This window comes from Primulina huaijiensis, chromosome 4, assembly GCF_012295235.1.
Source record: "Primulina huaijiensis isolate GDHJ02 chromosome 4, ASM1229523v2, whole genome shotgun sequence".
Classification (NCBI taxonomy): domain Eukaryota; kingdom Viridiplantae; phylum Streptophyta; class Magnoliopsida; order Lamiales; family Gesneriaceae; genus Primulina; species Primulina huaijiensis.
The window spans coordinates 13,544,888-13,563,708 of NC_133309.1; the positions used below are offsets into that span (position 1 = coordinate 13,544,888).

The 18,821-nt window shown below is 36.9% G+C and overlaps 1 protein-coding gene and 1 non-coding gene across 4 annotated transcripts; one reads left to right on the plus strand and one right to left on the minus strand.

The window, feature by feature from the left end:
- The first annotated feature begins 1,129 nt into the window (after positions 1 to 1,129).
- Positions 1,130 to 3,499, plus strand: LOC140975943 (uncharacterized). Of its 3 annotated transcripts, none has more exons than XM_073439863.1 (2): positions 1,130 to 1,377; positions 2,155 to 3,499. In XM_073439863.1, exon 2 carries the CDS (start codon positions 2,217 to 2,219, stop codon positions 3,429 to 3,431), a length of 1,215 nt encoding a protein of 404 aa, XP_073295964.1. In that variant the 5' UTR covers positions 1,130 to 1,377; positions 2,155 to 2,216; the 3' UTR covers positions 3,432 to 3,499. The 3 variants fall into 3 exon arrangements, with proteins under 3 accessions (XP_073295964.1, XP_073295963.1, XP_073295965.1); XM_073439862.1 differs by having other exon boundaries at positions 2,160 to 3,499; XM_073439864.1 differs by having other exon boundaries at positions 2,192 to 3,499.
- On the minus strand, positions 2,632 to 2,737 carry LOC140975958 (small nucleolar RNA R71). Its single transcript, XR_012175095.1, has one exon. It is a non-coding gene; the product is annotated as a small nucleolar RNA R71 (small nucleolar RNA).
- Positions 3,500 to 18,821: the final 15,322 nt, after the last annotated feature.

Sequence of the window (18,821 nt, forward strand, 5' to 3'; positions counted from 1 at the left end):
ACGTTTAACTTTGGAGTTCTTATGTAATGAGCTACCGAAAAGAAGATGCACCTTCGTGATATGAGTAGTACAAATCAAATCTTTTAAGCCCTCTTCAACTGTACAGTCCATTACATTGAACAGTCTCGGAATCCCTCTCATTCCCGTGTGGGATCGGTTCATTCATGTTCCCTCCACCTAGAAGCCTGCCAGGAGCCGCTCATTGTCCGTGCAACTGATGGCACCGGCGATCACCCCCCGCCCTCTTCGGCCCCGGGCCTCACATGCCCACCAGCTTCCGCTTGGTTCGTCCCCGAACCACACCGTACTAAGAGAGGTCGGCTCTGATACCAACTGTAACGCCCCAGATTCGACGACTGTCCTCACTGTACCATGACGAGTCTTTCCAGCGTGCTTATGTCCTCACTCACACGCACCCTGGGAAACTTCCCAGGAGGTGACCCATCCCAAAATTGCCCCAAGTCAAGCACGCTTAACTTTGGAGTTCTTATGTAATGAGCTACCGAAAAGAATATGCACCTTCGTGATATGAGTAGTACAAATCAAATCTTTTAAGCCCTCTTCAACTGTACAGTCCATTACATTGAACAGTCTCGGAATCCCTCTCATTCCCGTGTGGGATCGGTTCATTCATGTTCCCTCCACCTAGAAGCCTGCCAGGAGCCGCTCATTGTCCGTGCAACTAATGGCACCGGCGATCACCCCCCGCCCTCTTCGGCCCCGGGCCTCACAATATGACTACCCATCTGCATGTTTGGACATCTCTATGCCCATACCAAGAAACCCAGTACACAACATCACAGATGCTAGTCTCGAGCTCAAGCGACCTTTATCCATGTTTTATGCGGCTGAATCGACTAGGAACGAATTTAGATCATACAGTGTTTACAAATGAGTTTCAACATCGAATTACGATTCATTTGCATTAAAGTATAATCAAGGTCTTTATCTATGTTTGATTACATGGGTATACAGATAAAGAAATAACAAACCATGAACTAATGAATTATATTAAAATAAAGATTGTTTATTACACTTGAGTCAATAAATTCCCCAGCCAACAATTGGCTTACAGGGCATCTACTCTAACAATTATAACAACCAACACCTACAACAATAATTGTTGTGTCTCCTATTTAACTCCATTATTTTCGACAAGGAGAACCAAAATGTCGTGTATAATTTGCAGAATTCAAGAGAAGAATCTAACAACAATTTAAAAAGAAAAAGACAAAGGAATAAAAGGAGTCTTAATTAGAGGGGAAGGAGGGAATTATTATTTTCTTCCTTAACACCCAAAGAGAGAGGCTATAAAGGAGTGCAAGGAAGAAGACAAGGAGATAAAGAAGGATCGGCGAACGAAAGAGATATCAAGAGGTATTAAATATATTTATGTTATCGAGATTTGTGGATCTTTTTGTTTGAATCTATGATTTAGTTGTTATCTGGTTAATTATCATGTATGTTTTTATTATTGTTCTAAGGCTTTCAAAGATTGATAATTTTAATGAATGAATTTATGTATTATATTTAAAAAAAAATTGATAAAAGATTTTATAATATGATTGAATATTACATACCGATGCAGCCATTATCTGCGTGTGGTAGATACATATTATTTAATCGAAGACTTTAGATATTTAAAGAAGTTGAATGCAATATTAGTTTGTCAATCAATTTAGAGATAATTAATTGTTACAAATTAATATTATAGTTTGAGAACGTATAGTAAACTCATCCATGAAAAAAAATTATTTTTTATATAATAAATATTTATTTTTTTATTGTAAATATGGGCATTATTGGTCACTTTCACGAATAAATATCCATAAAACGGTTTAACAAGAGACCTACCCAATAAAAGAATAATTGGGATTATGAAAGGTGCACCAAAATCTTGATCGATATTTCACCTTGAATTTTTACTTACTATCTTTACTCATAACACTTTTGAGTTCTGTTATTTTAATTTATTTTATTTATGTTAGCCACTCCATTTCGTAGGTTAAATACAATTTAAACAAATCTTATTTGGTATTTGCTAGTTATTTCGGTAGAACGAAAACAATTTGTTTACCATTATATTAAAAATTAATTCCGTAAGATTATGGTTAAATCGTTTTATTTAGTGTAAACTAAATGTATGATAAGAAGTGCAGGGCAACAATTTGAACCCCGAAATTGACAGAAGGCTAAGAAGGAAAGCACGAACACTAATGTCGCAACATTTGGAAGACAACCAGGAAAATAATGATGAGGAGCATAGATCACTACTGGACTATACGCAACCATCTATACACGGCATGATGTCCAGCATTGTCAGGCCAAGGATTCAAGCAAACAATTTTGAGATTAAGCCAGCGATCATTCAGATGATTCAGACATCGATTCAATTTGGAGGCACGCCAACAGATGATCCTAATGTTCACATTGCTAATTTCTTGGAAATTTGTGATACTTTTAAACAAAATGGCGTTACTGACGATGCTATCAGGTTACGTTTATTTCCGTTTTCATTACGTGATAAAGCAAAATCTTGGTTGAATTCTTTGCCAGCGGGATCAATCACGACTTGGGAAGAAATGGGGCAAGCTTTTTTGTCCAAATATTTTCCACCTTTCAAGACTGTAAAAATGCGAAATGATATCACCAATTTTGTTCAACATGATCCTGAAACACTATATGAGGCTTGGGAGCGATTCAAGGACTTAATGAGACGATGCCCACATCATGACTTGCCTATTTGGCTTCAGGTACAAACTTTTTATAATGGTTTATTTCCTGCTAATCGTTCCATGATTGATGCAGCTGCAGGAGGTACTTTAATGAGAAAAACGCCACAAGAAGCCTATGAACTATTGGAAGAGATGGCAACTAATAGCTATCAATGGCAAGCAGAAAAAAATATCCCAAGGATAATAGCAGGAGTACATCAAGTTCATAATTTTACTGCCATTGCAGCTCAGTTAGAAGAGCTAAATAGGAAAATTGATTGTATGAGCACTTTAGGTATGTCCGTTCAGGCCATATCTTGTGAGTTATGTGGAGGAGGCCATCTTCGCACTGCTTGTCAAATTGGAAATCGATTTATGCCATCAATAGAGCAAGCCAACTTTGTGGAAAATTCTATTAGACCTCAGTGTTACCACTATTCCAGCACATACAATCCTGGTTGGAGAAGTAATTCTTGTTCTTCATGGCCAAATCAGAATCAACAAAATCATGTGGACTCTGTTCGACAACATCCACCGGCATTTGCACAGCACGAACAAAAGCCGAATATGGAGGAATTAATGACCAAGTTTATTGCGAATACGGAGACAAGATTACAAAAGCAAGACACATCAATCCATAACTTGGAGGTTCAAGTGGGTAAATTGGCTAGTATGATGTCTGAACAAGCTCAGGGAACCACACCAAAAAACTGTTAGAGTAGACGCCCTGTAAGCCAATTGTTGGCTTGGAATTTTATTGACACAGTTGTAACAAACAATCTTTATTTTAATATAATTCATTATTTCATGGTTTGTTATTTCTTTATCTGTATATCTATGTGAACAGCATAGATAAAGACCTTGATTATACTTTAATACAGATGAATCGTAATTCTATGTTGAAACTCATTTGTAAATACTGTATGATCTAAATTCGTTTCTAGTCGATTCAGCCGCATAAAACATGGATAAAGATCGCTTGAGCTCGAGACTAGCATCGGTGATATTGTATACCGCATTTTTTGGTAAGACGTAGAGATGTCCAAACATGCAGATGGGTAGTCATATGATGATTATACCGAACAACCCTCCCTCGGACTTTCCAAGTGGTTATCATTCATCGAGAGGATATGTCTGTGGTTATGATTGTACACCATTAGTCTTTACGACCCGGGACAACACTGAGGCTCTATATGCTAGGGCTGTGCTTTGACTCGTTTACCGGCTCCAGAAAAGTCATCAGGTGGCGAGTTTTGGTACAGTTGCGACACATATATGAGCCAGTGCATTGTAGTCGGGAATTCACCGCTCACCTATGGGTGTGGATATCCTATGTGATCAGTTGAAACAATAGTGCATGGAATCTCTGGCCAGAGTATGAAATGTACGTTAGAGAACGAGTTCTCTAGTTGTACACGCGATGCCACTATTTATTCTCAAATATGTGTCACATGGTTATCGAATTCTTATGCAACCCTCGATGAACCAATGGTTACAGATTCGATCGTGATATATGAGATGAAGGGACCGTACTGAACGTTAATCATAATCGACTGGTTCTTGCAGGCACTGTAGTATCCAAAAAAAAAAACCAGTATGCGTAAACCTCATGCATGATTGAATTAATTTATTTATTTAATAATCTAAGTAATGCATGCTTTGTGTTAAATTATTTTAAATTCATACATGTTTATTTTATTATGTAAATTTAAAATGTTTTCTCAAGTCTTCGACTTTAGACGAAGATTTGATGTCGAATCGGGGGAAGGAGATCGGAGACCATTAAGATATTAAAGAATTTAAATTACATTTTTATTTTAAATCAAGAAAATAGTTTTATAAATTCTAGTATTTTTAGGGCTAATTTAATTTACCAAGTGAATTGAAAATATTAAGCATTTTAGGTAGCCAAAAAAAAATTAAGAAATTAAAATACGTTCACTCGAAATAAAATATTTTAACAATTATTTTATGACTTAATTAATTAAAATAAGTAATATTTAATCAATGATAGAATGTGAATTGTAGGACTCTTAATAAAAGAATATATATGTTAATTTTGAAAATTAAGCATTTTGAAAATTAAGCATTTAATCCTTTAATTTGGGATAAAATATCTTATAATGATTTTTATGTCATGATTAGTTTAATTAAATAGTATTTAAATTGGATTAAGATTTTGAGTATTTTATTTAACAATATTCAAAAAAAAATAATAAATAAACAAATAAATATGGGAGATATTAACCTTTTAAATTGGGGATTTAAAATTTGTAAATTTGGCACCAAATCTTTTTAAATTAAAGGGAGTGATTTTTAGTGCATGTTTAAATATTTGATTAGATTTTTAATCTACCTAAAACACCTAATAAATCTAGAAGAAAGAGTCCTAAGTCTGCCTTGTTCAAAAGGTATACAACTCTCGGCCACATCTTATACACCAAGAACACACACTCACACACACAAAACACCCTTAGTTGGCCGAGAATTTCCCTTAGGGTAGGAGGAAAAGTTTTGGTCTTCTTCCATCAGAACCTCCAACCGATCACTCCCACAATATTACTTGATTAGTTTAGCCACTTTCTGGCAAGAAAAACGCACCACAACGCCTCCGTTCATCCTCCGTTCTTCCCCGCGACGATATTCGACGGTTCGAGCGTTTAAAAACGCAAAGGCATGTTTTAATCCTTCTTTTATACATCGATCTTGTCATATTATGTATTTTGATAAAAATTATGCATGAAAATTTATTTTTTATATGCAAACATGCGATTAAAACAATCGAAAACGTTTCTGAAAATTTGGTGGCATATTTCTTACGTATTCTTGGGTTTCTTGATTTAAATCCTTCGGTTGGTGCCTCTGAATCCTTGCTGCTGGTTATGATTAGGTTTTAGGGCGTGTTTTGGTCGTGGTTGATGACTGGTAAAGGGTTAGAAGTGGATGGTACAGAAGAAGACATGGGCTGTGATATTAGTGCAGGTTACGTGCGTGTAGGGGCTGTAGGTGTTGAATCTTTTGTTCAGCGTATGGCTGGTCCAGGGCCCTTGGCTACGATTTGGGGCACGTATAAGGGTCCTAGGATGAGTCTTGTTAGGATGGTTCATTGCCTGGAGTGGCAGCTAGGTTGCTGGAAACAGAAAACAACAGCTGCACAAGAATGGGGCTAACGTGAAGGCTGGTGCAAGGCTTCTGGAGTTTTAGGGGCTTGGGTCGTTCCAGGGCCTGGGGAAGTGGTTATGGTAGTTCCTTAGTGTCCCAAGATGAGTCTGGATGTGGTAGTTCATGGGCTGGATGATCGGGTATAGCGCTAGAACCAGAAACCCGAAAGCTTCCTAGAAATAGGCCTCACATGAGGGGCTGTTACGTTTCTGATTTTTGGGGGCTTGGGCGCTGGTTCTGAGTAAAAAAGGGCTTCACCATGGTCTTATGTTATGTGTAAGCGTCGAGTCTAGGGCTTGGTTCGGGTTCGATTCGAGTCGGTTTAAGCGTGAAGTCGTTAGAAGCGTATAAAGGTCGTAGCGTGTTTCCTTGGGGCAGCTTGGTTTCTATGGGTCGTAGGTTGTGTTAAGTTGGTTCGATTATTGTTTGGGGATAGTTTAGGCTATTGGACAGTAGGTTAGGATGTCGTTTAAGTATGGTTCGAGTCCCGAGTCGTTCGGTAAGTCGTAGGCTATTTTAATTAATTCGGGAGTCGCATGGGTACGTTTGGGTTTTTTTGTGCTAAGTTTAGTTGTTTAAATTCTAAGGTTATGGTAGCAAGTCCTGTGTGTTCCAACGAAGTCCACGATGTTTGTAAATATGTATCACGTGCAAAATAATTATTTTTGAGCTATGCGATTTGTCTTGTGGCCAAATTATGTTACGGGATTGGAAAGCGGTAAAGTATGACCGGGGACCTCTCCACCCGGTAAAGTATGACCGGGGATTTATGTATGCGGGAGTGGGCATCCGGTCGAAAGGCTGTGGTGATCACTGCCGGCCCAGTACTGTGGTTTAAGTTTGATAAAACGATTTATGTGTATGGGCCACTTGCATTGAACATAACTCTACGTAAAATTATTTATGTTTATGATTATTCATAACAAGTATGAAAAATATGATTTTATGATTTTTATGAAATTATTTATGCAAGAAAGTCACGTTATACATATTCATGCTTATAATATTTTATGTACAAGCTAAGTTTAAATTGCATGGATTTTTATTGCGTATTATTCGTTATTCACGGTTTATGCATGCTGAGTCATTAGACTCACTAGACTTGATCGGTGCAGATGATGTAGTTGAGGATATATGAGGCGGTGACCAGTGAGCAGGCTCGGGCTAGTGGCAGTGCAAACCCGAAGACCTTTTATTTTAAATTATATTATTACGCGCGTTTTTTAAATTATTTACTCTGACTTTTGATTTAGTAGGATTGGTAATAAGCAAATTAAATTTATAATTTTGTAAGAATATTTTTAAATTAAATTAGTATATTATTTGGATTTTAGGATTAATTGGATTTTGGTAATTTATTTTAAATGATGGAGTTTTAATATTAATTTTATTTTAGTATGAGTGGTGACCGTTAAGTTATTTTAAGAGCTATACTTTTAATAAATCATTTAATAAAACAAATTTTAAATTTTTCCGCAAATGTTAAAGTATTAGTATTTTAAGATACGGTTCGTCACAGGCACTATTAGTGATACCTAAGGAATCAGGGGTGATGCTACTAGACTCTCTTACCATGATTCGATGTGTTTAATCGAAAATATGATTTCTGACATTCTCGTTATCAATTGTTGATACATAGAATGGGACAAATTAGGGTAAGCCCGAATAAAATATTTTGTCCTGAATCGCAAAGAGTTGTGAACTCACGGCTAGCTGTATCCCTGAACCATTGAGGTCACACAAGCACTAGATCATTTGTTTCCGTTGAGATAATAAATTCAAGTAGTTGAATTTATATTATGATATAGTAAATTCAAGGAGTTCAATTTATGATAATTAAATTTGAGAAAATAAATTCAAGGAGTTGAATTTTTAAAATTTGAGAATTTAATTTATTAAACTCAAAAGTTGAGTTTATTAAATATTAAATTTTTGAAGTGATAAATCAAAGAGTTGAATTTATAATTTAAATATTAAATTCAAATGTTGAATTTTAATTAATTTAATTTGTTAAACTCAAAAGTTGAGTTTATTAAATATTAAATTAAATATAATGAGAAGTATGTTTAATGGGCTGGTATGAGTACAAGTCCAACATACTAAATAATTTAAGTTCTTAATAGACTTTGATTAATTAATTAAATTAGTTGGACTAGCCCAATGAATTAATCAAGCACATTAATGTTAATTATGTATATTCGGTCATGGCTTAATTATAAAAAAGAGTAAGCAATCCATAACCCTGGCCTCCAAGAGACCATAATTTTCGAAAACTCACCCTTCTCTTCTCAAAGAATTTCGACCACCCTCTCTAGAAAAAGGGTTGAGCCGTCTCTCGAATATTCTCTCCAACGTTAAAACTTCTTCAAAATATTATAGTGCCATTTGAGATATTAACAAATCTTCTAGTCGTGGACTTGATAGAAGGATTGAATAAAGGAGTTCTTGAAAAAAGTTTGTAGGGAATTCATCAAGAGCTATCTCCGCTAACCCCGGAATAGTTGGAGTCGTGTGAATCGTTCACCAAAGGTATAAAGTTTTAAACATCATATGTATGTTTAATTATTAAAACCATACAAGTGCTGAAACAAATATTTTGATTGTCCAAATAAAATAAAAATTTTAAACTTCCGTTACATTTTGGGCACGAGAAAATCGAGATCCAACAGTAGTATCAGAGCCAGGCTTTCTAAATCGTATGGTTTTGATATTGAATAATTTGTTTCTAATTACGCAAGAAAATTTTTCAGAAAATTGTAGCACTATAAAAAATTTTATTTTCTATCAGAAAACAAAAAAAAAATATCGGATGACCACGCGCGTAGCTCACAACGCGCAGCGTGCGGAGCGTCCGCACGATGGGCATTGCACTGCGCGTCGCAGCGTGTGGAGAGTTTGCACGCTACGAACGCTCCGCACGGCACCGCGGAGTCCTGCCACTGCCCGAAACGTTCGGGCAGCGGGCGGGCAGCTATCCGGGAGTGTCTCGGGAACCGTGCTGGATAATGGGCTTGATTTGTTTGAATCTATGATGCGATTTTCTGACTTTTCAAAACTTTGGATTAAATTTATATTTTATGAAAATTAGTTCAATTTATTTTTGAAAATTAATAATTTTCTTGTAAAATAAATAATTAGGATATGATTTTAATTATTTATTGTAAAAATGAGTTTTACAAAAAAAATGAATTATTATTGAATTAATTGGAAATTAAATAAAGGTGTTTATTTAATTTATTAAATTCTTTAATAATTATGGTGGTTAGTAATAAAATTATTAGATATATGATTTATCAGTTAATTAAATTTGTTTAATTAATTGATTTTAATATTTGATATAAAATGCATGAAGGATGATCGAAAGCCTTGACCAATGTGTTAGATGTATGTTATGATATTTTACTATATTAATTTAGTTAATATTGATATTATTAAAGTTGGTCTGGTTTATGACCCATTCCCACCCTATGAGATGTATCCCTTATGTGTCATGGCTATTTAAATGTATTTATTAGAAATAATGGGAGATCAAGACTGGAAGATGGTGGACCCAATATACAAGATGAAGGCATGTAAAATATTGGAAGCTCTTGTAATAGTTGCATTTGCATCCCTGCATTCGCCTAGGTTTTGGACCTTGATCAATATCTGGCTCACATGGATCTAATAGTGCTGGCGATCGATCATCTTTATTTATTGTTGACTGTCATATTATNTTATTAAAAAATATAGTTGCATGAATCCGGCAAACATACAAACATGGCTCGCGTTTTTAAATTAAAATGATGAGACAATTTTAAAATTAAAATCTCTCAGTTTGAATAAGATTCAAAATTTATATCAAACCGAAAAAGTAAAAATTAAAAGAGTTTAATTTTTCTTTGCCTTCCATCAACTGTGGTTGCATGTTGATCGCTACCCACGGACAGTGTCTGGCTCATATTATTGGGGAGGTCTGGACGCCGGAAAGCTGTGACTTCCACCGGACATATGATGTGAATTGAGTGGAACTCCCATGACTTCGGCTCATATTTTTGAGAGAACTCATGGCGACCGTCCACTACGATTCAATATTGATGGGTCGGGTGACACGTGAAAATAAATGGCGTCATATTATTGGGTCATTATTAAACGTGAGGCGAAACACGTGGAGGTTGCATAGGGATGTAATTGAATTCTACCTTTTAGAAATTATAATTGACTGATATTATTCGGGATTATAATTGGCTAATTGGACTCTACGTGCCCATTAAGGAAATACGATTTCCCTTTTTCATCAGAGGGTGGTGGAAATGTCAAAATAGTGGGAGGGAAATTTATAAAAAAAAAATCTATATTTTATACCTTAGAATTATTTAAAAATTATCAGTAACCGTTATATGTTTTCATTTTCTTTATATTTACGATGATTGCTCCTAACCCGCTTTCAATCATTCTCGATCAAAACAAATTGATTGGCCCTAACTAGGAGGTGAATGCTGCTGACATTCACCTTCATCTGAAAGAATTGTATGCGGTAAAAACTCGTTCAGAGAGACATGCTACTGTGAAAGAACTCATGACTACACGCTTGCGAGAGGGGACTTCGGTCCATGAGCATGGTGTTAGGATGATTGGGCTCATCGAGAAGTTGGTTGGACTCAACGTGGTTATTCCTAGTGAGCTCTCGACTGATATTCTCTTGTTGTCTTTGCCTGCCTCGTTCGATGGATTTGTGGTTAATTTTAATATGTACAAGCTTGAGGCCACTCTTGAAGAGTTGGTCAATATGCTTACTAATTATGAGGCCACAATTAAAAAAGAAAAGCCTGTTTTTCTAGTGGGTTCTTCGTCCGATACGAAATATGGAGCCCCAAACAAAGGCAAGAAGCGTTCTGTCTCTCTGAAGAAGAACAAGCCCAACAAGAAGCCATACAAGAAACCAACTCCGGAGCCCACAAAGCCTGACAAGTCAGAACAAGTCTGTTTCCACTGCAACAAGCTTGGACATTGGAGGCATAATTGCACGGAGTATCTTGCCCAGAAGCGCTCTGGCCATGATATGTTTCATATTCAAGTTAATGTTTCTATTAATTCCTCTTCTTGCGTATTGGATACTGGATTTGGTTCTCATCTATGCAATAATTTGCAGGTGATGGGAAGAAGCAAGAAGCTAAGAGATGGTGAGACATTTCTAGGACTACGAAATGGAGCAAGATTTGCTGCCACTGCCGTTGGAGACGTTACTTTAATTTTAGACGACTATTTTAAGATGTTTTTGAGAGACGTTTTATTTGTTCCTGAATTGGTTAAAAACATTATTTCTAATTCTATGCTAGATAGGGATGGTTATTCTTGTGTTTTTGCTAAAGGTGTTCGCAATTTATACAAGAATGAATGTTTAATTGGAACTGGAGAATTAACAAACGATCTCTATAACTTAAAATTAAAAGATATTTTGTTAAACAATATCATGCGCATACGAAAACAACAACAAAAAAAATAAAAATAGACGATCCAAATCCCGCACAAATATGGCACGCTAGACTAGGTCATATTTTTCAAAGAAGGATGCACAAGCTAGTGGGAGCAGGCATGTTTGACTTTTCAGACATAAATTTTCTACCTACTTGTGAGTCATGTCTAAAAGGAAAATTTACTAAGACTCCATTCAATGGAAACGTTGAACGTGCACATGGTCTATTGGATTTGATCCACACAGACGTTTGTGGCCCGCTAAGTGTTAGCACAAAATTTTGGCATTCCTACTTCATTACCTTTACTGATGACCATTTGAGGTATGGGTATGTTTATTTGATGAAACAAAAATCTGAAGCATTTGAAAATTTCAAAGAATTTAGATCTGAAGTAGAAAACTAGCTAGAAAGAAGTATTAAGACAATTCGATCTGATCGAGGTAGAGAATACTTGAGTGCTGAATTTTTGGGTTATCTAAAAGAGAATGGGATTCTCTCACAGTGGACTCCACCAGCAACACCACAATTGAATGGTGTTTTTGAACGTCGTAATCGATCCTTGATGGACATGGTTCAATCCATGATGGGATTCACTGAATTGCCTACATCGTTTAGGGTTTTTGCGCTTGAAACTGCGGCAATGTTGTTGAATAATGTTCATACTAAAGTAGTGGATAAAACACCATATGAGATATGGATGGGAAAAACTCCCAAATATTCTTACATGAGAATATGGGGATGTACTGCTTACGTGAAGCAGACAGTGAGAGACAAATTGGATAGTAGATCCACTTTGTGCTATTTTGTAGGATATCTAAAGAATTCTGTTGGATATTATTTTTATCATCTCAATGAAGCAAAAGTGTTTGTTTCAAGAAATGTCACCTTTTTGGAAAAGGAATTTCTATTAGATAGAAAAAGCAAGCTGATAGAACTTGAAGAAATTCAAGATACTCCCTCAACTATAGAAGTTGAACCCAATCCCCTACAACCAGTAGTTGAAGTACAAGCTCCTAGAAGGTATGATAGGGTTATTCGACCAGTTGCAAGATATACGCTTCTTCATGAACAAAGCCATGATGAGGTTTGTGTTGGATGTGATCCAATGAATTTGAAAGAAGCAATATCTGATACTGATTCAACCAAATGGCTTGAAGCCATGCAGTATAAAATGGACTCTATGTATTCTAACCAAGTCCGGGCATTGGTGAATCCACCTGAGGGAATCGTTCCCATAGGATGCAAATAGATCTACAAAAGAAAGCTCGGGGCAGATGGGAAGGTATTGATCTTCAAAGCAACACTGGTTGCAAAAGGTTATATTCAAAGGCAAGGAATAGACTATGAGGAAACTTTTTCGCTAGTTGCTATGTTTAAGTTCATCAGAATACTATTATCCATAGCAACATGGTATGACTATGAGATATGGCAAATGGATGTAAAGACTTCATTCCTCAATGGAGACATCAAAGAAGAAATTTATATGTATCAACTTGAGGGATACATCAATAGGAAGTGAGCATAAGGTATACACACGTCAGAGATCAATATATGGTTTCAAGCAGGCGTCAAGGAGTTGGAAGCTTTGATTTGATAACACTATCAAAGAATTTGGTTTTGCCAAGAATCCTGATGAACCATACGTGTACAAGAAAGTTAGTGGGAGTGCAGTGACATTCCTAGTACTTTATGTTGATGACATTCTACTCATTGGAAATGATGTAGGATTATTGCAATCAACTAAAGTATGGTTAGAAAGTAAATTCTCCATGAAAGACATGGGTGAAGCATCCTATGTATTGGAAATACAAATCTATGAGATAGATCAAAAATATTGCTGGGACTCAACCAAGCCAATTATATCGATACCATTCTGAAGCGATTCTCTATGGAAGAGTCCAAGAGAGGATACTTATCAATGTATCATGGTGTTACTCTATTTAAAAGCTACGCGTCCCAAAACAGATGAAGAGATAGAGATGATGACACGTATTCCATATGCGTCTGCCATTGGTAGTATCATGTATGTTATGATATCGACACGTCTTGATGTTGCTTACGCTCTGAGTGTTACAAGCAGATATCAGGCGAACCCTAGTCCAATGCATTGAAAAGCCGTGAAAGATATTTTTAAGTACTTAAGAAGAACTAAGAACTTGTTCATGGTCTACGGGAGTGGAGAATTGAAATTTGAATGCTACACTGATTTTAGCTTCCAATGTGACATAGATGATTCGAAACCGACCTCTAATTTTGTATTCATGCTAAATGGTGCGAGGTGCTACTGCCATATGATCATGATGGTTCGGTTATGGGGCTTAAGCAGCTGGGCTTGGGTTCGGTCGATCCAGGGCATGTCTAAGGGTGCGTTTGAGTCAAGGGTAGAGTCCTAGCCATGCTAGGACTCGAGTCTTGTGGGCTGGGAGGAGTCCTTGCCAAGAAGGACTCCTACCCGAGAGCCTCCCTATTGCGCGTGGGTTGAAGGCTTGCGCAGGAGTCAAGGGCTCGGCCTAGGGTTCAAAGGCTGGGCTAGGATGTCTCACTAGGGTCCTAAGAGGGTGTACGAAAGGCTGGTTCAGGGGCTGGGTCGAGGGCTAGGGTCCTAGAGACAAAGACATAGAGTCCATGCAAAGTGGGGTTGCTTCTCGGCTGCAGCACTTGGGGTTGGCTAGCTGCGGTTTTTGGTTTGGGTTGGTTATTGTGGGTTCCAAGGGTCTAGTAGGCTGCACTAAAGAGTTGGTCATGGTTAGGTTCGGTATGGCTCGAGGGTGGCTCGACAAAATCGTGACATGGCTCGGGTGGGACTTTTGTAGGTCACTTTAGGGTTTTCAAAATAAAAATAAATCGAAACACGGCTCACGGGGGTCGAGTCATGGTTAATATGGGCTAAAATAATATAAAAAGACTAAGTTTTGAATTTAAGAATTTTATATTAAAGTTTGGGATTTTTTCGGGATTAAAACACCGTCACAACGATTAATTAAAGATAAATTGAAAAGCCTAGTTTTAAGCTAAATAAAATTATGAGAATTTTAATTTAAGCTTAAATAATTATTTGGGACATATTAGAGTCAAATAAATCATGAAAAAGTCATAAACGTAAAATGTCACGTTCAGGGGTAAAACGGTCTTTTTACACCTAAAAATTAGTACATGTCATGGCAGTACTCTAAAAGCTATTTTTATGATATTATGCTTATTATTAAATGTTTATGAAGTTTTACATGATTAAATTATGATTTTTATATGTCCATTGGATTTTTATGATTTAAGGAAGACATTTAAAGACATGTTGCATGCTTGGTTTTCTAAAACAAAAATGTTATGTTATGCAAGATTTTTACAAAGTAATGAGAATGTAAAACGTTGAAGAAAGTGAAGTAATTGTGACTATAATGGTGTTATGTTGGAGATATCGTGAGGGTTATGGTACCAGTGAGAGCCCGACGATCGTATTTCCATTGACACCATTGAGGATATGAGTTTTGAGGTAAGAATGGGAATATCGTGAGGAGAGAAGGCCCCAGAGAGAGCCTATTTATAGGAAAAGGCCCTAGAGAGAGCCCCGACGATCGTATTTTATTCGAAGAGGATAGGCCAAGGCTCAGTTGACGGGTGAGAGTGTCGCTGATGTCCCCGCCGCCCAATACTCTGGTTACATGTAGAAGGATCCATCGAATATTTGAGGTTTGCGGAAAATCACAATTAACGATCTGAATTCAATAAAAGAAAAGAAAAATGTTTATGATCATGACAAAAGGTTTTATGTTATATCATGTTGAGAAAAAAAGAAAAAGTTAATGTTTATGTTTGCATGTATTGAAAATGTTATTTTTATGTAAAAGTATTTTCACTGTTGCATGTGGTTTTATACGTATTATTTTTTATAAAGATTATGGTGTGTTGAGTCTTTAGACTCACTAGGTGTGATGGATGCAGGTGAGTTTGAGGGTGGTCTTAATAGATGATTTGACTGGACTGAAGGTGCACACAACCCGAGGACCAGCGCTTCTACTTTTTCCGCACTTATGGTTTATGCTTACGACTTACGTTAAAAGATTTTTAAGACTATTTATGCTTGCTTTTGAGTGGTTTTTGAGAGGATTATACTCTTTAAGTTTATTGCTTTTTAGGTTGGTAAACAATTGACGATTTCATGTTTTGACAATTTCCTTTAATTTTCAAATACTTAGTTGGTTGATTTATGGTTTTAAAATGGTGCAAAATATTTTGTAAAATATTTTTATGTAATATGCACATGGCCGAACATTGAGTGAGAAGGAAAAAAAATATTTCTAGTACTCTTAAGCAATGAAAAGAGCAGACGTTTCAATTGGTATCAGAGCCAGGTTCCTGTAAATGGTTGTGCCACCATCAACGCCAGAAAGATCAGTCGTCAAGCCTCATGTTTGTAAGTTTTTACCTGCTTTATATGATCCAGTATGACGTTACCAGCATGATGACATGAATATTATGATTACTTTACATGTTTATGAGCTTTTTGAGTATTTATGATTTGCATGCTTAAATTTCTAAATGTGTTAGGATATGTCACATGATTAGAGAACTCAGATTTAAATGAATGTTGGTTACGTTAAAATTTGGAAAATATTCAGATAAAATGCCTCCTAGACGTGCCCCCGTTATTGATAATCAGGAAGAGAACAGTGTGAATCATCAAAGGAATAATCAAGGGAATGTACGACCGCCACCGCCATGAGGGGATGCTGCTACTCGTGCTTTAGAGGGAATGGCTCGTCTCTTCGAGCAACAGATACAACAACAGCAGTTACAACAGCAACAGTTATAGCATCAGTTACAGCAGATGCAGCAGCAGCAGTTACAGCAGGCACCTAGGCCACAGTATGATATTTATGATCAGTTCCGGAGGCTAGAGCAAAAGAAATTTTCTGGCACTACAGACCCTTTTGTTGCAGAGGGTTGGATTCGTTCACAAGAGGTACACTTTCGCTATTTGGATATGGGAGATGCTGACCGTGTAAGGTGTACCACTTATCTGTTTAGGGATGATGCTTCTTTATGGTGGGAAGGAGACGAGCACGGTGTCAACCTTGCTACACTTACTTGGGCTCAATCCAGAACAATATTCTATGAGAATTATTTTACTGTTGATGTTAGAGGACGGCTGAAGAGAGAGTTCATGAGCCTCCGTCAGGGAGACTCGATTGTTGCTGAGTTTGTCAAGAAGTTCGATAGCGGTTGTCACTTTGTACCCCTTATTTCCAGGGATGCTGAAGAGAAGCTTAGACACTTTATGGATGGTCTACAACCTACCATACGGAATAATGTTATGATGATGCGTCCTTTGGATTATGCTACTGCCGTTACTTATGCCTTCCAGTCTGAACAGTCTTTGAGGGACATCGATGTTGAAATTCAACGCAAGAGGCAGCACGTGCAGAACACTAATCAGCCGAATAAGAAGCATTATACAGGTCCTCCTAGACCTCAAGGGCCTCAAAAGCCCTAAGGTCCAGTCAAGAAGCCAGCACCACCTAAACCACAAAATCCTGGAGCACCAAAGCCTGCTGAGAGGCAACCATGCAAAGAGTTCAATCGTCTACTTCTTGGCAAATGTGAATGGAGATCATTTAAATGTTTTTACTGCATGGAGGCTGGACACAAAGCTACCGATTGCCCAAAGAGGAAAGCAGCTACTACGGCACGAGCTTATGATAGGAATGCTGAAGAAGCCGAGGAAGAGGCAGACACTACACTTATTACGGGTAACCTAGTCATTTATCATTTTTATATAGCTCATCATTGCATGAAGTGATAAATTGGTTATTGGAATTAATTGGGATCAAGCTTAACCTAGTGGAAATTAGGTTGCATGTTCTACTTAGTTGGATTTAAGTTATTATCTTAGAAACCATAGAAAATGATATTAATTTTGTGCCTTATTTTATGTAAAGGTTGATTTAATTCCAAATAAAAAGTTTGAGGGCCAAAATTTAAAGAAAATAATAACTAAGGGATTTATAGGGGTTTCGAAATTTTTGGGTCTAAGGTGCAACTTTCGGAAATATGAGGACTAAAAAGTAATTTTCGATAATTAAAGGAACATAGTGCAACTAACTAAAAGAAAAGGGGCCGAAATGTAATTACCAAATTCTTAAGGACCACAAATCTAATTTTCGGAATTTAAGGGATCCAAATAAGAATTTTCCTAAAATATAAGGATTTAATTGCAATATATCGAAAATTTGGGGACTAGAATGCGAAATTCGGAAAATTTAAGGGCTAAAATGCAATTTTTTTTCAAGAAATGTTTAAGTTCAACACGCAATCTTCATATAACTTTGGGAAATTAATGATAGTAAATCCTTAAGCTTCAACATGAAAAGATTTAAAAGACATTTTCGCCGCAGGATGGATTATCATTCAAGGAGTAGCTACCTATGCATTGCTAGATTCAGGGGCTATACATTCTTTCATATCCGAAACCTTCACCAAAAGACTGAATATTATTCCTCAAGATATGGGTTTGGGTTTCAAATTTACTATTCCTTCCGGTGATCTAATGCTCGCGTCTAAGATTGTCAAAAATCTGGAGCTTCGTTTGTTCAAAGATGTGGTTCGGGCAGATCTTATTGTGCTTCCTATGCCCGAATTTGATATTATACTTGGGATGGATTAGTTATCAGCGAATGGAGCTTCGATTGATTTTCGTCAAAGATCAGCGTCTATCGATCGCCTAGTGGTAGATCTTTTGTCTTCGAGGCGGCAAAGAACAAGCAAATGCCGCACATCATCTCTTGTCTTTGTGCGAGGAAATTTATTAAGCATGGTTGCCAAGCTTTTCTAGCATGTGTCACTGCCACACATGCTCCTATCAATCAGAAATTGGAGTATGTTGATATTATTAGAGATTTTCCTAGCGTCTTTCCCGAGTTCTTTTCTACCATTCCGCCCGATCGTGAAGTGGAATTTTCTATTGATCTAATGTCGGGCACAGTTCCTATATCAAAAGCACCTTATCGTCTAGCACCAACTGAAATAAAAGAACTAAAAGATCAAATTCAAGAATTGCTAGACAAGGGTTTTATTCGCCCTAGTTATTCTCCATGGAGCGCACCGGTATTATTTGTGAAAAAGAAATATGGTAGTATGCGTCTTTGCATTGATTATCGAGAGCTTAATAGAGTCACTATCAAAAATAAGTATCCACTGCCAATAATTGAATATTTATTTGATCAGTTGCAAGGAGCATCGATATTTTCTAAGATTGATCTGCGATCTGGATATCACCAATTGAAGGTAAAGGAGTCAGATGTTCACAAGACAGCATTTCGCACGAGATATGGGTACTATGAGTTTATGTTCATGCCATTTGGGTTGACCAATGCGCCAGCGATATTCATGGATCTCATGAATCGCGTATTTCAGCCGTATCTGGATCGGTTTATTATAGTCTTCATTGATGACATACTGATCTATTCCAAGAGCAGAGAGGAGCATAGCTGTC

What these genes read in the sequence shown, in the direction of transcription:
- LOC140975943 (XM_073439863.1), top strand. Translation starts at nt 2,217, where the DNA reads ATGTCGCAACATTTGGAAGACAACCAGGAAAATAATGATGAGGAGCAT.